Genomic DNA, 23,662 nt, shown 5'->3' with positions numbered 1-23,662 from the left:
TCTTAGAATAGTATCCTCCTTTAGCTCTTCTGAGTTCAAAATACACTTTTTCTTGTTCAGTCAGGATGTTAAGAATTCTATGTCCATCAAAAACAAATGCTTTGTTACTTTAAATGAATATTTCAATGTCAAGTTTTCTTTTACTGAGATTAGCCCAACTGTTCCAACTATATATAAAGAAAAACCTGCCGTGATGGAAGAACCTGGCAACAGCTAATCAGAACTGTGTTGGTTCCAGCTTCTTCCAGGCAGCCCCCAGCTTAAACTCTGAAAAAACAAAATCCTTTCTTTTCTACCATGATGATCACATTTAAAGCTAATGTTCATCTTTATTGATGGGCCAGGAGGGTTGCTTTATGGTTTGGAAGCTGGCCTCACATGCTGGGGGAAAACGCATCAGGGATAAAGAAGGGACCATCAAGTAAACGATGCTTGGAGGGCTTGCTCGGGATGGGAGATGCGTGCTGAAAGTTGGCTATGGACCAAACATGATGGCCCCTTTCTACCTGCATTGTAAGCCATAACACCCCAAAGGATAGAGAGAGTAAAAGGGAATGTGCCTGCCACAGAACCCCGGTTGGGGGATATGGGGAGTGGATAGTGGGAGGGATACTGGGAACATTGGTGGTAGAGAATAGGCAACGGTGGAGGGGTGGGTACTTGATCATTGTATGACTAAAATGTAATCACAAAAGTTTGTAAGTCTGTAACTGTATCTCATGGTGATTCGATAAAAAAAATTAAGCTAATATTCACAGCAATTTTATAAAGTAGTCATTCATTCCCATGGAACTAATGATGACACTCAGACAAGGCAAGTGGTGCTCCTCAAACCTAAGTTTAAACTATTATGAAGCAGTTTTAGTTACTCAGGATCAACAGCGTAGCTTTCACTGCATTTCTTATAGAACTTGTCAAAGCTTTTTTGCAACTTTGCTTCTTGTCCTTCTCTCCCTAAAATTTAGAGGGACCCCGTGGGTTGGGAAAATCAAAACGAGACTAGTTTAGAGGATGTGACAACCTCTCTTTAGGAGAACCTGCCCTTCTGAATTCTATTGGTCCTCACTGGGCCAGAGCAAAACTTTGAGAATACATCTGCAAGAACTTCTACCCCAAGCACCGGACAGATGGTACTGACCAATGGAGACTGCAAAGTGAGTAGTTTTCTCTTTTGGGTCACACCCGGCCATGCACATGCGTTACTCCTGGCTCTACACTCAAGAATTACTCCTAGCGGTGCTCAGGGCATGACCATATGGGATGCTGGGAATTGAACCCGGGTCAGCTGCATGCAAGGCAAACGTCCTACCCACTGTGCTATCACTCCAGCCCCAAGGAGAGTAATTTTGTACCTCATACATCCATGATCTTCATTCTCATACCAAAAGTAAAAATACAACCAGTGGCATTTCTCCAGTACTTATGTATATGTGATGCATTTTCTTTGCATGTTCCTCAAATGCACACACTGCTATCCTACCTCAAGAACATGTATGAGTTTCTTGAAAAGCTGTTGAACTATGTATAAGTTGTTATGCCACTCTATCTCCCCTGGACAGAACATCAGTCTCCTCCTCCCTCTCTTTGAAGCTTTCTTCTGGCCTGTGCTAGAGGACCATCCATCCCAACTTCAGTTGCTTTCCTGCCAATAAAGCTGTTCTATTCAGCTGTTACTGTGGTTCTTTTCTATATGGCAGTGTACTTAATGTCCAGACAAACAGAAAATCCCAAATTTGGAGACTCAGATTCATGCACACTCCAGACTGCATTAAATGAAGACTCCAGAATGCATGTAACACTGCATTTCCTTTGGTCAAATTTCAGATTATACCAACACTTTAGATCTTTGAATACAATGCCCAGGTGATAAATTCCTTTATTTTGGAATTTAATACACTAATAAGTGCTATATACCTCATTTTGAATCTTTGCATTCCTTGTGCTGAGGAAAAAGGCAATTGGGATAGAGAAGGGACCATTATCACAAAGATAGTTAGATATGATTACTCTGGATAAGAACTGCATACTGAAAGTAGGGAAAGTCACAAATATGAGAACCTCTCAGTATCTGTATTGCAAATCATTATGCCCAAAATGAGGAGGTGAGGAGAAAATTGGATGGGAAGGGGGGTGGTGGGAGGGAAACTGAGGTCACTGGTGGTGGGAAATGGACACTGATGGAGGGATGGATGTTGGATCATTGTATGACTGAAAACTGATCACAAATAGCTTTGTAACTGTGTATCTCTGGGTGACTCAATTAGACTAGATAATAATAATAATAATAATAATAATAATAATAATAAAAGAATCTTTGCATTCTTTTAAAAAAATGGTGGGGGGAGGTGATGGCAGAAAGGCTCACACTCAATAGTGCTCAAAGGCCATTCCTGGCTCACAGTGATGTAACTTTGGGCTTTATTATGCAAATAACAAGCTCCAGCTCTTTGAATGATCTCCCCAGCCCAGAATCTTTGCATTTTTTAATTGCCAATCTACCAGGAGGTAGAATCTGTAAGAAGAAGAAGACATACTACAGGCACTAGTCAAAATAGAAAAGTGTTAGACTGAAGAAATCATTGTTTATGGTCTTGTTGCAGGCAGAAAGAGGGGGTTAGGGGTGGGGGTCTTGTAACATATGTTGGGGAAGCAGTTTCTGAAACCTAAACCAGCCGGAAGGCAGGGAGGCCTTTGACACAGCAGATACAACTACGGAGATTAGGGGACCTGAAGACATTTGAGATGCAGAATTCCCGGTCCAAGAAGGGAGATTTCCAGAGAGGAGAGACAGAGGTGGCGGTTTCCATTGGAGGAGGGGTCCCACCACTGGGATAAAGGCTGCCAAGTGAAGAATACCAAAACGTCATCAATTGCTCAAGTCCCCCCGCCCCCCACACCCCCTCCCTTGGCAACAAACCTAGTAACAGACAAGAGTGAGGTGAAGAGGATGGGAGGGGAAAGTTTGCAGAAACTGTATGTAAACTAACTTGGCAGAGGAAGAGGTGCGCACATGTCACCATATGTCCTCTCAGGAGACGAGTCCCTTCATACTTTAAAGCTCGCATCCTCTGGGGAAATGGACCACACACTCCTGTTTGGGATATGTGATGTCTTTTCTCCATTCTGGAGAAGCTCTTGTCCTCTCTTGAACATGCATCTCTGTCTACTTCACCCCTTTTCTCCCTTCTCCCCCACCAATAACTTTATTGTACTTTTACTGTTTGTCTCCTCCTGAAATTCTTTTCCTTGAGAGGAAAAAGTGACTGGCCAGAAGTGCGTGGGTAAGAGTTAGAACTGACTTTCCTTCCTTGCAAAGAGCAACTCTTTGCTTCAGCTCAAGTTCACAGCTCTCCAAGAAATCAGGTGGAGGGGAAGAACATGTGGATTTCAGGTGCAGCTTGATAAGACTGCCAAGGTGTTAACATCTGTGCTACGCAGATGCTCATCACAGACTTCGATCAGTCCTAAATATTCTCGGCACTTAGGGTGATAGAGGTGCGTAGAAAGGGAAGTGATAGATTTTCTCCTTGAGGATGACTCAGCTTCCCTACTTCATGGACGCCACCCAATATATCCCACTCCTCCATTGATGGTGGTTGATTCCTACACTGACAAAAGTCTGATAATAGAGGAGGTGATTGGAAAATCTGCAAAATTAACATCAGAACTCTTAAAATCTACCATTCTTCTCTGGTATAGAAGCAAGTAGCTTCACACTGTAAAAAGTTCAGTAGCATGAAATTTACATACAAGTGGTACTACATAGAAAGTATCATGTTAAGCAAAATAAGTCAGAAAGACCGGGATAGACACAGAAAGATTGCATTCATCTGGGGAACGTAAAGCAACAAAATGGGAGACTAACACCCAGGAGTGGCTGAGAATAGTACCAGGAATTTTACTCCATGACTTGGAGGCCAGCCACACGTGCTAGGGGAAAAGGAAACTCAGATAGAGAAGAGAGCACCAAATAAAGGGTGTTGGGAGGATCCTCCCAGGGTGGGAGAAGCATGCTGAAAGTAGACTATAGATACCAAACAAGACTGCCACTCAATGCCTCTCTTGCAAAACACAGGACCCAAAAGAAGAGAGAGAGAACAAGGGGGAATGCCCTGCCACAGAGGCAGGGTGGGATGGGGGGATGGGGGGGTGGGAGAGATGCTGGGACCCGTGGTGGTGAAGGATGGGTGCTGGTGGAGGGATGGGTTACTTGATCATTGTATAACTGAAACCCAAGCACAAAATTTGTAAGTCTATAACTGTACCTCATGGTGTTTCACTAAAAAAAAAAGTTGCATGTTTAAACTGAAAAAAAAAAAAGTTCAGTAGCAGAACCTATGATGAACTGAAGTCAGCCAGGAAAGTCAAGTCACATTAATTAAACCCATTAAGTGATATGGAACATTTCTTAAGTAGTTTCCATTTGGAATGGTTAAAAAAATACAGAATTTGATACACAAAATAATCAGCAGTAATTTTACTATATTGAAAAAAAACTTGTTTGTGCATAAAAGCACATTCCCCAAGGATATTTTGTAAATGGGCAATAATCCACTTAGCAGAAATTCCTAATTAGAGGGAGGTTTCAGAGGCGGCAATCTATTTTACAGGAAAAAGCAAAAGCATCCAGCAATTAGGCTAGCAAATTTTTGGAAATCTGTCTAGGCCATTAGGACAGGGATGGGAAGGGAAGTATGGGAGAGAAAGAGGAGAGAGAAATATGGGAGAAAGTAAGAGGGAATGAGGAAGAGAGAAAGAGAGAGGAAGGGGTGTAGAGAAGGGGGCAGAGAGGGGAATAAAGAGAAGGAGAGAGGGGGAGAGAGAAGGATGGCAGGAGATAGGGAGAGGGAAAAGAGGAAGAGAGAAAAGAAAGGAGAAATAGAGACAAAGAGAGGAGAGGAGAGAAATAAAAGAGTTGCAAATGAACTGGAATGGTTTTTTTCTTCTTCCGCATTGTTTCTCAAATGGGGATGTGCTGAAGAACCCAGAGGGATATTTTCTGTTTGTGTAATAAGACATAGCAGATTTTAGGTGGAGGGGGATGCTGAATAATTAATTATATTTGTCAAGAGGGGATGGCAGGCAGAATACGTTTTAGAATCTCCGCTCTAACCACTTGAATAGAGAAAACAAGATTCGGTGGACAGAAGAGTTAAAGGTCCACAAAACGCTATCACCTCTCTTAATGGTATTACAGAAAGAAAAAACAAATGCAGGTAGGCATGAAGTTAAAACTGCCACGCAACTGATTTGGCCTTAGGAACATGTTGAGTGAAGATTCTGAAATGTGTTTATGATCTCGACAAAAGTGTTCATTCATTCATTCATTCATCGAAGAATGAGCTGAAGTGGCTCCTGCCTCATCCAGACGTCTGTCTGGAGCTCTTCCTCTCCCTCTCCCTCTCTACTTCAGCAACAAACATGTGGAATCACTTTTAGGTGAAAAGGAGTGTTTAATAATCTGGTTTCCTATTTGGCTAAAGCGTCCTTCCTACTTCATCAAGCTCCCACTTTAGTGAGCACATAAGCACTTAGCCTGCAAGCTGAGGATATGATGGATCTAAGAACGTACAAGGTGCAGCCCTTTTCGTTTCCAGGGAATTTAGACCACAGCTGGGAGGAAGTACGGCCTCACAGAGAAAGGGCTCACAATGCTTCATTACCAGTTCAATTTGTTCTCTTCCAGTTTCCCTGGATTTACAGGCACACCAAGGACGGGTTAATCACTCAGCTCAGAAAAAAAAAGGCTCTGCTATGACTTCTGAGAATTTATGAGTCTAGGTGACAGCCCAACACAGACTTCAAAATGGGAATGGAACGGGGGCTGATCTTTGCTGGTCGCCCCATGGAGGAAGGGCGGGTAACACACCTACTGATAGCTAATGATTGTTTGTTCCGAGGAAGACATAAGTGAGCTAAATTATGAAATCGGACCGAGAGGTGGTAAAATAATGGATCTGGGTTCTGTGGCCAGCATGTGCTTCAACAGAAATTGAGGGAAGCAAGCCCGAGTCAGTGTTAGCACTATTATCTTGGAGGGAAATGGATGCTGTAGAGAGACAAAGTAGTATGAGAGGGAGGGTAGTACTTATGACTTTCAGTAACTAACACATCAAGTGTGTTGAAAGTGAGCCATTTATTAGAGTAAAGTAAAAAGATCTACTCCAAATGAATGGTCTAATATTGAGCCAAACACCAAAGAGCATCCTTTCACCTAATTGAGAACAACTCAATTGGTTGGTAATATGAAACATGTTGTCCCCAAACCACCAGGCATCCCGAAATAGACTTCCCTAAGAAATTACATATCTACCACCAGAAACTTTGTTCTTCTCATAATGTGCACAAAATTCTAAAGATTATTATCATTTAATTGCCTCCTCATATCTTGATTTCTCTAGTGTCACTGAGAAAAACTCCTTTTCTTCGCTGAAAGTTGAGGATATTGTTTGTCTTCAGTGCTTTGCATGCATTTGGGGAAGGGGTGGAATAATTGGCTAGTCAGAAAAACACATAATAATGCCTTCAACTCTGATTGCCTTTCATTACAACCAACAATGGTGATTTTATCCACTAGGATGTTGTTCAAATCTATTCATGTATAGAAATAAGTTTAGGGGATGAGAGAAAAATCACTTAATTGCTACAGAATTAGATGGGCTTTCACATTAATTCATTTTCATTAAAGTCCTTAAATCATAGTGTCATAGTCTCTTTGAAGCTAGGACAAATCAACAATCATACTTAAAACTGAATCACTGCCTAATTAAACCTTATCCTTCATTATCTTGCTTTATCATAGAAAACAATTTACTCCATTACGACCATGTATTAGCTCTATAAACAGACACTGATCCTGTTTATTCAGGATCACAACATCATGAAATGCTTTCATCTCTGATGGACATGGGATTTTAATGTTACTATTGAATTTAGATCTAAGGAACAAAGAATAAAAGATTTATTGGCATAGAAAGTAGATTCATTTACTCAAGGAATGCTGCATGAAATTTTGGGAATAGAAAGACTTAGAAGTGAAAGGGTGATTGAAAAACAGTGTTTTACTTCTTCTGGCTGTATATGTCTCCACATCTATGTGCATATCTATACCCAAGTTTCAGGAAATGTACTAAAATTTCCTGAGGAAGAGCAAGGTTAATATACTGATTTGATTTTAATGGAGTATAGAGAATCTATATGTAACACAATAGGTTGAAATCTCATTTTTGATTCATTTTCTCCAGTTCATTAGATGTATTCATTATTTCCAGTAGGAAAATGCTCCAAACACTGGGTGTTCTCAAAGATTCAAACATATGAAATCTTTAAGATATAAACTTTTCCTAGAAAAGCTTATAATGTAACAGAGAATGGTGTATATTGTATATCCTCAGCAAACACCTAAAATTATAGAATATGATATTTTATAAGTGAAATGAATGTTTAAAGATTAGTCAATGATAAATGAGGATTTTGTACCAAACTATGCCATCTGCACTATATTTCAATAAAATACTGACTAAAAAAGTCTTAAATGTTGTAACACTCATGACAACTGAGTAAATCCTATTCAAGATGAGAAGACATAAGAAATATAGATGGACCCACTCGCCCGCTCCTCTCTGGAAAGAAAGATGGTGGCCGCACGGGAGCCTTGTGGACAGCAGGTTTGAGCCGGGGGCGGGGGGCAGCAGGGGCCTCATGGGAAAGGGGGCGTTCTGGGCCGTCCTTCACGCCCGACCGAGGTCACCAGCTGCCCCCCACGAGCGGCTCTCCGGCACAGCCACGGCCCCGGAGGCACAAGGACTTAGCACAGAGAGCCACCCGCTTGGAGCAGAAAAGCAAATGGACTATGTGTTAAACCGCGCCAGCATGCCTGCCCGGAGGGGAAAGGGTGTTGACGCACTCGCCCAATCCTCTCTGGAAAGAAAGATGGCAGCCGCACGGGAGCCTTGTGGACAGCAGGTTTGAGCCGGGGGCGGGGGGCGGCAGGGGCCTCATGGGAAGGGGGGTGTTCTGGGCCGTCCTTCATGCCCGACTGAGGTCACCAGCTGCCCCCCACAAGCGGCTCTCCGGCACGGCCACAACTCCAGAGCACAGAAACCAATCTCTTAACTATCTAACTTTTAATAGAAATACTTCCAGGGTTAATAAGTAAAACAGCAGAAATCCAAAACATCATTTTATTCTTAAACCCAGCTGTAGAAAGCAAATCATTTCACAACGCTGTTTCAGCATATCTGATGGGGGGGGTCGTAAACTCTAAACAATAATTGTGCATCTTCTATCAAAACAATGTATCTAGTCAAAGTAGATAGAGTATTAACTAGAACTCATCTGCCTCACAGGAATTGGGAGGGATGGGAGGTGAGGTTCTATTGGGGTTTGCGGTTAAAAATAAGTATTGGTAAAGGGAAATGTGATTGATACTTACATGACTGAGACCTAAACCCGAAAACTCTGTAACTTTTCCCACAGTGATTCAATAAAGAAATAAATTATAAAAAAAAGAAATATAGATGCACTGTAAAATAGAAAAGCAGAAATGAATGACTTGAAAATAAATAGGTGAATAAAAAAAGTAAAGATAACCCTAAGAACTTTATTTGAAATGTCAACAAACTAGAAAGCCACGTGGAAGGATAGATGATATAAGTAAAGATATACATGAATTAAATACTATTAGGAATACAAGGAAAGAAATATCACAAATATGGTAGAGATTTACAAAGCACATAAAGAAACCCACATGTAAAATAGAACATTCTAATGCTGGAAAAGATGACTTTCTAGGAAATTATAGCATGAAAAAGTTACTCAAGAAGATATGAAGGAAGAGAAAAACTAGAATTTCATATGTAAATGATATAATTTTATGCATAAAAAGAATCTACTGTTTTATACTATAAATTATTAACTATGCTATATTTATAGACATGTTATAATTTATAACATATAATATGTTATATAATATAAATTATATAAATGTAATGTAATTTATAATTATAATATAATGCTATATTTATATAAACTATATTATAATTTATCATGACTGAATGTGAGATTGATATATCAGAATGAGAAATGTTCAAAATAATAGCATGAAAACTTAGAAATAAAAATTTTAAAAAAGATAAACAATATGAAAAACCAAGCAATTAAACTGTTTCAAAATAGAACAAACAAAATGCATACCTGACCTTCTTAAAAGTGCAAAAACTTTAAGAAAGATAAAAAATTAAAGCCAAAATAAAAGTAAATATCATGGTAATGGATCACACTATTTACTATCACAAAAATGGTTTCCCAAAGTAATTTCTAAACTTAAGTCAACTAAAAGTTCTAATAGATTGTTTATGATCCTCAACATTTCAAAACAGAATTATAAGAAATAATTGAATACCAAGAACAACAACATAGATTTGGAAAACATAAAAGTGGAACTCATATTATCAGTTGTTTAAACTTAGTATAAAGGGGCTAGAGAAAAGGAAATGGTATGGTAGGTATACTGCCTTTCATGGGACTACTTGGCATCCATACCTTACATGGGAGGGGTCCCCCGAGCTCCAGCATGAGTGATCCTTAAGCACAGAGCCAAGAGAAATCTCTGAACACTAGGGAATGTGGTCCAAAATCAAATCAAATTCTTAATATTAAGTGATAGTGATGAGAACAATTGGACATGAGCATAATAGGAGAACAAGCCAGTGAAGCAGCAAAGAATGTGGTAAATATATTTTGTTTATTAAAGAGACAGAGCTATAGATTACTAGAGAAACTTGAGACTAACAAATATTGCTAGCGCAGTCAATCATATATCATGTTGAAGCATGAATTTTGATCATATACTGGGAAAAACAGATCGCAATTGAGTTAAAGCCCTTAATGGCTTGTAAGGAAATATAGACAAATGATTTTACAATATCAGAGTCAAGAAACTTTTTTTTTTTTTTGCTTTTTGGGTCACACCCGGCGATGCTCAGGGGTTACTCCTGGCTCGTGCACTCAGGAATTGCTCCTGGCGGTGCTCAGGGGACCATATGGGGTGCTGGGAATGGAACCTGTGTCGGTCATGTTGGCGTCGTGCAAGGCAAACGCCCTACCCGCTGTGCTATCACTCCAGCCCCTCAAGAAACTTTCTTAAATGTTAAAAAAGTAGATCATAAAGGGAAGAAGTGACATTCAACAATGGTAGAATATTTTTGGCACTTTAGAAGTGCTGGAGATGCCATATAATTTTATGTATTAAAAGCATTAATATTAACCTATTACAAACCATGGTACTTTAATAATAATAAAATATTAATAAAAGAAAAGCATGAAAAAAATTAGTATATCAAAATTAGTGACAACTATGACAAATGGCATCCCAAAGAAAATGAAAGGTAAGTTATGCATTAGAAAGAATATTTGTAATCTATTAGTCCAGTAAGTGACTAAATCTTGTATCTAAATCTTGTATCACATAGTATATAATTCTTTAATTAGATATAATGTGATAGAAATAAAATTCTTTATATACATATAAGCAAGAACCTAACAATCCAAATTAAAAATGGAGCAAAAAATATAATTGGTAAAAAATATATTCTTTCTTTACTTGATATAGAAATAAGTGGGGAAATACCAACTAATAAATACATTAATAAACAGAATATAAATTAAAATATTTAATTACCCTGTAGTGACTGGCCAAGAATCAAATATCTAATAACTTAAAGAGTTAGCAGGAATAGGATCAGTGGGAAGTTTGATTGCTTTTCTGGTACATTTAGATCTACAGTGATAATCATGAACAAGAATCAGAGACAATGTGTATGAAAAATTTGCAGAATAGAGGACATAATGAACTAGAATTTTATTTAAATTACACAAATTCTCAGAAAAAGGTTGTAGGAAGAATGGGGATGAAGATTTATAATATTTTGATGTCTCTAATTCATTAAAAACATCAAATTTTGTATGTAAAATTAAAATTAATACATTAATCACCATGTTGGACATATTGCTATCTCATTTTACTTTGTTTCCTCAAAATATTTGAAAATAAAAATTAAAACCACATACATATTTCACTATAGTAAAATACAATTGTTCTAATACTCAATTGAGTTTTGAATAATATATAAAACTCAACAGAGTGTGAACAGTGATTTAGATAAAGGAACAAGCAGAAATAGAGTCATTGATAGAGTGAAATAGCATTAAGTTTTCGAGGTAGTTCTTCAGTGTCTAGATCATAGAATTAAAAAATGTGGTTCAGCCTGCTAGACAGGTAGAATCAAAGTACAGGGCAATTGTGGGAACTTTCAAAGTTGTGCTAGGGAACCTTCATTTAGATTTTAGATCAACCGAATTATCTTAGGAAGAAAAGGAAGCTAGTACTCTTTGCAGTGAAGACAGAGTGCTAACACTACTTTGGAGACGGTGGATTTAGAAATGGGGGTGGCTATTATGGGCATGGAGAGTCTACTGTGAAAACTATTTAAATGATCTAGAATAAAAGATATTAAAACAAAGCAATAATAAAAAGAATGTAGCATATTTATAAGAGGTAAATCAGGTAGGGTTTGCTTACTGAACACAAATGGAAATTGGAGAAGAGAATGGAATTTTGCACTGGATACCTCTGTGGATAATATCAATATTTATAGAGAATAGATAGTGAAGGTATGTTTGCTGACATACCGAATTCCACAGGATGGGTATGTCGTTCCCAACGTTCTCCCTTCCGAAATCCGACACGCCATTTCGTCAGTAAAGAAGCAAACAGCACCCGGCCCAGACAAGGTCAGACCTGAACACCTGAAGAACCTGCCGTCAGTACTCATCAATACACTGGCTCGGCTCTTCACTCGCTACCTGTCTGAATGCAAGGTTCCATCTCAATGGAAAACCAGCAGGACCGTACTACTGTTCAAGAAGGGAGACATCCATGACATTGGCAACTATCGCCCGATCTGCCTATTGTCTGTCATCTACAAGTTGTTCACTAGAGTCATCCTGAATAGGATTGGCAGAACACTAGATGAAGGACAACCATGTGAGCAAGCAGGGTTCCGCAAAGGATTCAGCACCATCGACCATATCCACACGATAACCAAACTCATTGAGGTTTCTCGGGAGTTCAAGATGCCGCTCTGCTTAACGTTCATTGATTTAAAGAAGGCCTTTGATTCTGTTGAGACGGAAGCGGTCATTGAAGCCCTAGCCAATCAGGGCATTCAAGCCCAATACATCAGGATCCTCCGTGAGCTGTATTGCGGATTCACTACCAGGATCTCACCAGTCTACAAAGAAGTGATCGTTGATGTCAAGAGAGGGGTGCGGCAGGGTGATACCATTTCACCAAAACTCTTCAGTGCCACCCTCGAGAACATCATGCGACGACTGGAATGGGAAGGAATGGGAGTGAAGATAGATGGTCGGCAACTACACCACCTCCGCTTTGCTGATGACATTGTTTTAATAACACCAAACATCAGCCAAGCGGCACAAATGCTGGCCGACTTTGACCGTGAGTGTGGAAAGGTAGGACTACAGCTGAATCTTACGAAGACAATGTTTATGAGAAACAGCCTTGTTCCTGACGCCCCATTCGCTCTCAATGGAACGACCATCTCCGAATGCAACAGCTATGTGTACCTAGGTCGAGAGGTCAACATGACAAATGACCTGGCACCCGAGCTGCGCAGGAGGAAGAGAGCGGCTTGGAACGCCTTCAAGAACGTCGAAGAAATAGCTAAGAGGACGAAGAACCTCCGGCTCCGGGCACATCTCTTTGATTCCACTGTTCTTCCTGCATTAACATATGCCTCAGAGACCTGGGCCCTACGCAAACAAGATGAGAACGCCATTCAGGTCTCCCAAAGAAGAATAGAAAGAGCTATGCTTGGAATATCACGTTTCACTCAAATGAGAGAACGAATCCGGAGTTCTGACATCCGTCGACGATCAAGGATCAGGGACGCTGTCTCATTTGCCAAGGTGTCGAAAATCAGATGGGCTGGTCACGTAATGAGATTTAAAGACGACCGTTGGACTAGAGCTGTTACTGATTGGATTCCACGGGATGTCAAAAGACCGCGTGGCCGCCCACCTACCAGATGGTCAGACTTCTTTGTCAAGGTCATGAATGATCGGTTTGAGGCCCTCCATGTTCCCGGAGTGAAGAGATGCCATTGGGCTACACTAGCACGCGACAGGGACAAATGGAGACGTTACTGGCGCCCGCTCGAGCAAATCGACGACTAACGGGAAGTTAAGTGATAAGTGAAGATAGTGAAGAAAAAGTGTGTTGGAGTGGAGGATTTGGGAAGGTTGGAGTTTTTGTGGGATAACATTATAGCCAAGCCCAGCTTGCTATACCAATCTGAAGTTCAAGGAAGAAATCAAATCTTGACCTGAAGCAGCAAATATCCCTTGGAAAAAATTATTTAAAATGTTATTTGACAAGTTAATGCTTATCTTAGTGGTTACTTATTACTTACTACAATGTCATTTTGTATTTTTCAATACTGTTACTTTTTTTTCTTTTTGGGTCACACCCAGTGATGCACAGGGGTTACTTGTGGCTCATGCAGTCAGGAATTACTCCTGGAGGTGTTCGGGGAGTCATATGGGATGCTGGGAATTGAACTCGGGTTGGCCAGGTAAATGCCCTACCCTACGCTGTGCTATCTCTCCAGCCGCCAATACTGTTACATTTAAGAAGTTCTCAGTATGACAGCTAAGGGCCTGTACAATGTAGGATTCTTAATAAAACACACTATAAATAGTCTCATAATTTTTAAAGAATGCATCAGTATAATAGTTATTTTTCTGCTAAACATTTATTGAGCACCTACAATATACACTGAGTATGGTAATAGCAAATCCAAATAGAGTAAAAAGATAGACATGAATTCAAGATTTTCACAATTTTGTCAAGTATATAGGAATATATAGAAATCAAGTTACCTGGTGGGACAAGTTCAAAGCAAATAATTTTTAAGGTATAAATGTGTTACAAGGAGGGAAAAATTAATTCTTTGTATATATAGGATGACAGGAAGTTTCCCAAATAAATGACATCTACAATGTCTTTTTAAAAAATAGATTTTATTTTATTACGGTCCATGTACACTGATGCTCACGGACCACTCCTGGCTCCTGGTTGAGGGACAAAGTCATTCCTGGGAGTGCTCAGGATCATGTGTGCCTGGAACCGAACCCAGGTCTCCTGCATGCAAAGTCTGCGCTCAGCTTTTGAGCTATATCCCTAGCCCTGCAACATATTTTTGAAAGTGAAGACAACTTTGGTTGATGAAGTTATTTTGAGCAGAAAAAAATAGTATATTTCTCTGCGTCATAAGTAAGTCATCTGATGCATTAAGAAAGACAATCTTGTGATGATCTCAGGATCCAACAGAAGGAAGCTGGGTGATTGGAGATGTGATTAGAAGTAGATGAGAGATACTCACACAAATCTTTTCATCACCATTCTGTGCATGATGGTCCACTTGCCTAATGACTTTGATAGTAAATATTATGTTTGAATTAGAGAAGAAAATACAGTGGATTGGGATGTTACGTCAAAGAACTGAATATAAAAAATTAAAGATGAGAAGCTCCAGGGACGTTCAAGATCAGATTTAGCCTCCACCTCTGAGAGAATTAGTTTTATCATAAGAGATGACTCATCTTAGTTGAAAGTACATTTCAGGCAAATTCTTAGCTCTATTGGAAAGGGTTTGAATGAGCCTCTTTTTCCAAATCAACTTTCTATTTTCTGTCCCTCAGTACCAATTCTGACCACATTCTCTTGTGTCTTTATTATTTTCCATAAGGAGTATTGTAGCCTTGTCAACAGTGATTCCGCCACGTGCTTATTTTCCTCTATCTGCTCTTTCTTCACTTGGCAGATACCCAAAGGAGATTATTATGCCCCTTAAGTAACTAGCTTTGTCTCTCATGGAATTCACTGACAGCTTTTGAAGGTATGATTTGCCCACAAAGCTGATGTATTGAAATCTTTTAGTTTGTGTACTTCTAGCTGATTGGCTGATATATCATCAAGCTTATTAGATCCTCATGTACTATATCAACCTTACAGAGTGGTTTGCATAAGTATTTCTAGACTATAGAGATCATAAGTACAGTGAAATGGCCCTACATAATATTCACCAGAACTTCTAGGGATATACATGCATATTTATTTTAGAGTTGAGGTGTAACTTGCAATTTAATTCCAGGCAACAAATACTTTCTGCAAAATGAAAGCCACTAGATGATTACTAAAATCATCATAAAATACTCCCTTTCTCAGATGGTTTTTTTTATATTTGACCATGATTATATTCCCTGATACTCTGAGATAAGTTTCTTAGATTTTGGGTCACCTGGTAGTGCTCAAGTTTTATGGCTGGCTCTAAGATCAGTAATCATTCCTGGTATTTGGGACAATATCTGGTGCTGAGGATCAAACGTGGATCAGATGTATGCAAAATAAGAACCCCCCCTATGTACTATCTTATCTCTCTGGCTCCAAAATTTTAAGTTACTTAAACTATCTATACTTGCCTGAAACAGTCAAGGTAATGGTACAATTGGATGTAGGCTGTTTCTCAAAAATTATCATTGAAAATAGAATTTTGCGAGTGCATATAAATAGGTAAGACTGATTGTTATTGAAATATAAAAATATGAAATCCATACAAATATGTGACTCATGAATATTATGATTAGTAGAATGAAAATAGTCTTTTTAAAAAAAATTTAGCTTGTTTTATTCACTCAAAAATCTATATATCATCATTGGAATATGAATTTGCATATTTCTTTAAAAATCCATGTTACTGAGTTCTATTTTCATAATAATCTAGTAAATTCATATTTATTTACTTATTTAATTTTATTGAATCACCGTGAGATAGTTATAAGCTTTCATGTTTGGGTTACAATCATACAATGATCAAACACCCTCCCTCCACCAGTGCACATTCCCCAACACCAATATCCCCGGTATACCCCTCCCCCTTCACACCCTCCCCCTGCTCCATGGCAGACAATATTCCCCATACTCTCTCTACTTTTGGGCATTATGGTTTGCAATACAGACACTAAGAGGTTATCATTTTTGGTCCTTTATCTACTTTCAGCACACGTCTCCCATCCCGACCAGTTCCTCCAGCCATCATTTTCTTAGTGATCCCTTCTCTATTCCAGCTGCCTTCTCCCCTTTGCTCATGAGGCAAGCTTCCAGCTATGGAGCAATACTCCTGTCCCATGTATCTACTATCTTTAGGTATCAGCCTCATGTTATGTTGTTTTATACTCCACAAATGACTGCAGTCCTTCTATGTGAAAAGAGCCTTAATGCCATCTTTTATGGGTCTCTTTGGTATTCTCTCTATATCTGCTTATGGTCTTTTTATGATTATCCTTATGAAAATACTTTAAACAGTAAGCTAAATTGGTATAGAAAGATTGTATGTCTGCACTTGTACTGGCCAACTAATGAAATGGTCCTGTGGTTCATAAAAATATTCAGGTTATATGTTTTACTTGAACTCTTTCCTAGTAATAAGGCAGATTTAATTACTACTTTCACTCTGCAGGAATTTATAATCACAATTTATGCCATATAATTAAGCACTTCATTGTACATTGTTTTATGATTTTCACTGATTATTGAAAAGTGATAGTTCTTATCTTCCCAGAGACACTATAACCTTCTCCATGATTATCACATATATGAATTAAAGAAATCAGTAGCAATTCATTCAGGCACACTTTAGCTAGTGTTCTATGTTCTCAAAGAACCATTCGTTCATCATTTTGTTCAATAAAATGAATTATTTGGACCCTTCAATATGCCACATACTATTTCAGGCAATAGAAATCCACCAGTGATTAAACAACAATGACACAATTAAATTGTGACACTACTGAATTTTAATTCTAGTAAAGGGAGTCTAAACAATATGAAAGCAATAAAAACACCCAGCCTGCCAAGTTTTCATAAATGCTTTTAAATAAAGCAAATGCTCTGTATAAATAAATAAATTCTTTACTTAAATAGAGAGGTGAACTAAAGTGTACTTTTACTGGATTATATTAGAGGACTTTAATTTTAAACCAGAGGGTATAAAATTTATTAAGGTTGTTATAGTTAGATGTGATCATTTTTTCTAGTTATTTTTGGAAAAACATATTCATTTTAAGATACTTATTTAAAATAAAATGTCAAGTCACTCATCTAACTTTTCTTAGGACACATAATTTAGTTTTCTTTCCTTTTTCTCACTTTAAAAAGATTTAACTGTACTTTACATATAAAAATTTGTACATATTTGATGCATAAAATTGATGTGTTTTGGCACATGTAAGTATTCCATAAAGGTAACAGACATGCCCTCACCTCTCAGAGTCATATTGTGTCCCCTTAAGGGTGACTACACATGAGTAACAGGGATAGGAATGTAAGTTCACATGATATAAAATTTATACTTTTGGGGATCTTTTGTTTTTTGCTTGTTTGGGGGCCATATTTGGCAGTGCTAAGGGCTTACTCCGTCTTCTTTCTTTTTACCCAGGGATCACTCCTGGCTGCTTGGGTGACCATATAGGTTGCCATGAATCAAACTCAGGTCAGCTGTGTGCAAGGCAAGTGCCCCACCCACTCTACTTTCTCCATCCCTGAGACTGATTGCTCTTATTAAGAGTCTGATGGACACGATAGTATATAGAACTATATTTAACATGATATCCCTCGAATTTACCCAGTGCACATAAGTGAAACTTTATATACATTGAATAACAATACAAGCTGTTTGGATAAGCTTAGATATCACTTTTCAAGGCAACCTTCACTAACCCCACTGACTGGAATAATTACACTACCAGGGATATATCCTTCACATCCAGTGTAATTTTTTTATCATTATTCTCTATTCAATAATCCATAATTATTTGTTTAATATCTACCTACCCAATAGAATATAAGATTAATTAGAACAGGTACCTTATTTGTTTATATGTGTTCCTTTAAATCCAAGAATATTGTCTGAATTAGCTAATTAACCATCCCCCTCCTGCACCAAACACACACACACACACACACACACACACCACTACCACTACCACACACACGTACAACCATTTAACTGACTAACTTAAAGATAGGGTAGCCATGGTTTATATCCTCATACTGCCTAGGTATAATCTATATATAATCCTTTTGTAATGATTCTTATTTTATTCTAATAAAATGGAGATTCATGGTCATTTACAAGGCCATATGAGACCCTCCCACATTCAAAGGAAACCATCATCACCAACAGTATTTGGCCTGCATCAACAAACTCATATGCCACATAAGTTTGTCCAGGAAAACGACCACTGCTGAGCACCTATTACCCATCAGGTTTACTCTAGACCTCTGAGACTCATGAGAGTCCCAAATAAAGAAGAATCTCCTCTGCCCTGCAATGGAGATTATACTCTAGGGCAGGAGCAGGCAGATAGTAACCCTGATAAATAAGTAAATCATTTTATAGTAAGATAGTACTGTGAATCAACAAGGGAGCAGAGTGAGGAGTTAATTTCAAGTAGGCTAAATGGAAGCCCTTATTGAGCGGTGCTATTTAGATATGTTAAAATTTACTCAGAAAAGGAGGAAAATGAACAATGTAAAGATAGTAAAATAGTTCAGAAAAGTTTAACCACATATTTGAATGCAGAGGAAATAAGGCTTGAATGTCTCAAGTCCATTAGTAAGAGGAAAGAGGAAGGTTTTCTGCCTTTGACGTAGGAGTCAAGATTTAACTTTTCAACAAAATTAACCCAGAGTTGCAACAGTCTCAAAGGAAAACGGATTGTATCTCCTTTGCTAGGAGAATAATGAAAGCACAATTTTTCATGAAGAAGCACACATGGAAATTTATAGAGATGAGATGAGAATCTTACCATTTTTACTGATGTCCAGTTCTTTAAGATTAACTAAGCTAGCGATCGTGGTTGGCAGATTTGAGAGATCATTATCCGGAATACTTAGTTTTCGTAGAGCTTGACAGTTGAACAATTGCTGTAAAAGAGAACAGCCATTAGATTTCAATTTGGCTAAATCCATTCATATGCAAACTAAATAACGACATTCAATCTACTGTCTTTATAAATGTTGATGTAAAGGGCCAGCCACAAAAGTCGCACTTTATTGGGGTCTAGGGGATGGCTCTAGCTATAGAAGCACCTGAAGGGCATGTGCAAGGTTGTGAATTCAATCCCTCACATAGCTTGCACCCTCCTCTGACACTGCCATCCTGTATTAAGTGATGTGACCAAGTGGTGTGACCCTGGCACTCCATTTTTTTTTATTTGCTTTTTGGGTCACACCCAGGAATGCACAGGGGTTACTCCTGGCTCATGCACTCAGGAGTTACTCCTGGCAGTGCTCCAGGGACCATATGGAATGCTGGGAATTGAACCCGGGTCAGCTGTGCATGGCAAACACCCTACCTGCTGTGCTATCACTCCAGCCCCCATTGCACTCCATTAAGGGAGAGGCTTAAGGTCTCCAGGTATCGCTGGGAGTGACCTGTATTTAAACACTACAACAAAGTAAGTCTCACCTTCTTCATCCTGATTTTTTGGCTGTTTTCAGATCTCATCTCCACACCAGGGCCTCACTTTGCTAGAATTGTGTTGAACAGTTGTTTGCATGATTTATAAGAATGTAAAACATTTGAATAGGTGAGCTCACAGTCTGCATCTGATTCTCACTGCTATAGGAATGCCTAACAAATTAAGCATTTTGTCCCTACTACTGGGTGAAAATGAACTCATTAATGCTCAGTTGCTTCATTTTGGCCATCGGATGGCAATGACACAGTGATATAAAATTGGTTTTCAAATTCAGCATGGTTAATGTCACGGCTGGATAGAAATGCTTATTTCAAAATATGGATTCTTGGGATTTACCCTAAGACAACTGAAAGGGTGGGTTTAGGATTTAGGGTTACAATCTGCATTTTTAACAAGCTCTCTAGTTGTCCGGCTATTTTAATGCAGTTGTAAATACAATAGTTTGGAAAATAACAAGTTAGATTCCACCCACCCCCCTTTATTTAGTGATGTCCATCTCAACTTGTCAAGATATGAACAGCTGGGACAGATTTTGGATTCACTTTTGGAAGAATTATCTTAATGAGATCTTTTCTGCTTGACATTTCTAATTCTGTTTTGCTGAATTACCACAGATGAAGTCTCTGGTTTCCATGACTTTGCAATTGGCCCATGGTACATTTAACGACTGCTTATTCTTATATGTAATTCATAATTTACAGGCAAAAAGAATATAACACATGACTTTCATTTCTTAACTCATTAGCTTTAAAAAATAGATTTTGCTCATTACTCGTTAAGAAAAAATGTGTGGTTTCCTGCTTATGGTGGGCCACTTTTGGCTCCTTGCAAAGATTATTTGCAACACTTTATATAGTGTTAGAATTTCAACATGCTATACAGAAATGTTGCCACTTCTTTTTATAAAACTTAAAAAAGAGAGAATTTTGATGGATGGTTTATAAGTACTAATTTTCCCTTTAAATAAATAGAAAAACAGATGTCTACACTCATGGGAAAAGTTCATTTAAATTTTTACCCAGACTATAATTCCCTTAGAAACTTTACACAAACATGCAATGTAGTTAGTTAGAGTTTCATAGATTTTAAAAAATTCTTTGCCTCCTGAGTGATATTAGTAAGATATACTAAGTACTTAGAATATCATTACTATAACCATTTTGTGCAAAATTCAAACAATTTTCAAAATAGAGGGTTCATATTTATACATTCAAGTATAATTTCAAATACATTTTAAATTCTCTCGGTAATTAGTAGACATCCCTTTAATCTTTTTCAACAAAGCAGAACAAAAGATGAATAGAGATGCAGTAACTCTGAATCCTGAAAACCCAAGAACATTCAAGACTTGACCCACCCTTAGTACAGAGGTCAACCACAAAGGATTTAAAATGAGACTGATATGAGTTTAATCTCACTCACCTACTTATGAGTTGTTATAAGCTCTGTGATTCTGAGTAAAAGTTACCTAACAATTCTGAATCCTGTTGATATTTTCATCTATAAAAAGGAAATAATAACATAACTAACTTGAAGAGCTGTTGAAAGGACTATGAGAACTAATGTATTTGATCAAGTCCCTGTGTCTCAATTACAAGTTTTTTCTTCTTTTTGGGGGGGAATGGGGTACACTCAGCGATTCTCAGGGATTACCCCTAGGTTTGTGCCCAGGAATTACTCCTGCCATGTTTGGAGACCATAAATGATAACTACAATTCAATCTGGGTTGGCTGCTTGCAAGGCAAGTGCCATACCTACTGTACTATCTTTCCAGCCCTCAATTAAAATTTTTAAGCAGTGTTTCTTTTAAGTTTTCCTACAATAATGATGTGTCTTACAATTTATGACCAATTATCTTGGATTTGGTGGATACCTATGAAAATATACAACTATGTTTGACACACGGTAAGAACTGGAAAACTAGTATTCATAACTAGTATGTATATGTATAAGCTCATATAGACGTACCTATAAAGTAATCCATTTCTTACTTTTCTAGATTACTAGGTCTCTGAGGACAGGAACAATTTCTGATTCGTCTGAGTGTCAATCAGTTTCACCTTTGTCTAAACCAAAGTGTCTTGTACATAACGCCTGCTGGATAAATAACTTTGAAAATAAACTTAGATAAAGGGAAAAAATGAAAAAAGTGCTAAATTCCATCTGAGAGGAGTGCTTCTTTGGATTAAAGGAGTCGGATGAGTTAAAAAAATCTCAAGGGAATCTAAATTTCATAAGAAAGCAAGTAAACTTTTGAATATGAGTCATGATGTCTATCAATTGGCAAAGACATTAAGAAGGCATTTTAATGTTCTATCAAGATTCAAGCTTTGAATGAAAATGAAGAGTGATTATAAAATAGCTCTGATTCTTCAATGTAGTATAAAAGAACAAATATAATTAACAGCTAATTAGAGTAAGACAATTAATGGTCATGGTTATCTTGTCTTTCATTTGCTAATGATATTTCACATTTCCAAAACAATAAACTGCTTTGAGTCTTAAAAATATTTGCACTAACATGTTCTTCCTGAGCTAAAGGGAGCAATTTAATATTCAGAAATTGGTTTGAGAAGCACATGCATTCTAAACTACTAACTTGCTCCCCAAAGAAGGGGAAGGATGCTAGAACCATAGCACGGGGGGTAAGATGCTTGACTTTCATAGGCGGACGTCAAACCATACAATCAATTTCAGGCACCATATATGGTCCCCTGAGACTCTCAGGAATGAACTTTGAACATAGACTAGGAGGAAACTCTGAGTGCAGCCATGTGTGGCCCCAAATAAAATAAAACAAAACAAAACAGGAGGAAGAAGAAAAGCTAAAGCAATGGGAGGAGTTTTCTAAGAGTTCCCACAAAAGAAAAATGCTATTTGTAAGAAATGCAACCAAAATTAGGGCTAAAATGTACAGTCTCAATAGTATGATTAATTAATTCATGGAAAACTATTAACTGATACTTTTTACAAACGAAACACCATGCTGAGTGCAAGGGAGACAAATTCGGTAAGTCAGCCACAAAGCTCAGATTGCTTACCTCTTCAAATTTGGTCAATAAATCAAATGCATTGTGAAAAAACTATCACGATCACGATCACAACCATCCTGTTAATCGTCAATTGCCTCGAGCAGGCCCCAGTAACGTCTCCTTCGTCCTAGCCCTGAGATTTTTAAAAAAGTGCCATATTCAAGGCTCTTTCAGAGTTAGGAGAATGAGACCCATCATTGTTACTGGTACTTGGCGTATTGGGTACGCCACGGGGAGTTTGCCAGACTCTGTCATTTGGGCAGGTTACTTTCGGTAGCCTGCCAGTTTGTCCAAAGTAGGAAAAAACTATACCAGGGTAAATATCAGGTGTTATTAAAAGATGTGACAAAAATATGCAGAAAGGATATCTGTAGCAGCTTTTGTTGATCATGGTAGTGGTGGTGTGATTCAAACAAAGATATTCCTGGAGCCAGCGAGATAGTACAGTGGGTAAGTACTTGCCTTGCACACTGTGGACACAAGTTTGATCTCTGCCACAAAATATGGTCATTACAGCTCTCTTAGGAGTGATTCCTAAGCTCAGAGCCAGGAATAAGCAAGCCCAGAGCATCACTGAATGTGGTCCCAAAATAAAAACAACAAAACAGACAAACAAACCCACCCAACCACATCCTCTCCCTCCCTCAAATAAAACAAACAAGTATTTTTTGTGAGATGATGGAAAACAAAAACAAAGTGGATAACCAATGATATAGTATACTAGCCAGAAGGAGGTGCAAATGAAGAATAAAACAAAGATAATGTGGCACCTGCCTTGGTATACCTAAAGATAGTCCCAATTCAGAGTGTGTGCCCAAACTAGTTTCATACATTTGTTTGATAGCATGAAAAGACTTGGAACCTGGAGTATGTTCTGAGTTTTCACATACATGCATATAAAATATATCAGTTGAATCTCTCAATATATGCTATGATCTCTGCTCACTACTGATAATAAATGCATGAATATATATTATCCACTTTTGATTTACTATGGCAAAACT

At 38.2% G+C, this 23,662-nt stretch overlaps 1 protein-coding gene across 12 annotated transcripts in view; it reads right to left on the bottom strand.

Annotated features, from left to right (window-relative positions):
* Positions 1-23,662, bottom strand: part of LRRC7 (leucine rich repeat containing 7) — a 628,763-nt gene that overhangs the window by 338,082 nt on the left and 267,019 nt on the right. For all 12 annotated transcript variants that reach the window (XR_008792000.1, XR_008791999.1, XM_056111016.1 and 9 more), the window contains one exon: positions 18,952-19,069. Coding sequence is in view for 10 of the 12 variants with exons in the window: in XM_056111016.1 (XP_055966991.1) it covers positions 18,952-19,069 (118 nt within the window). In the remaining 2 variants the exon portion in view is untranslated. The remainder of the gene's footprint in view (positions 1-18,951; positions 19,070-23,662) is intronic.

The sequence above is a fragment of the Sorex fumeus genome, unplaced genomic scaffold (assembly GCF_029834395.1).
Source record: "Sorex fumeus unplaced genomic scaffold, SorFum_2.1 ptg000011l, whole genome shotgun sequence".
Taxonomy (NCBI): Eukaryota; Metazoa; Chordata; class Mammalia; order Eulipotyphla; family Soricidae; genus Sorex; species Sorex fumeus.
The sequence above is the reverse complement of the archived record's forward strand: the minus strand, read 5'-3'. Positions and strand labels throughout refer to the sequence as shown.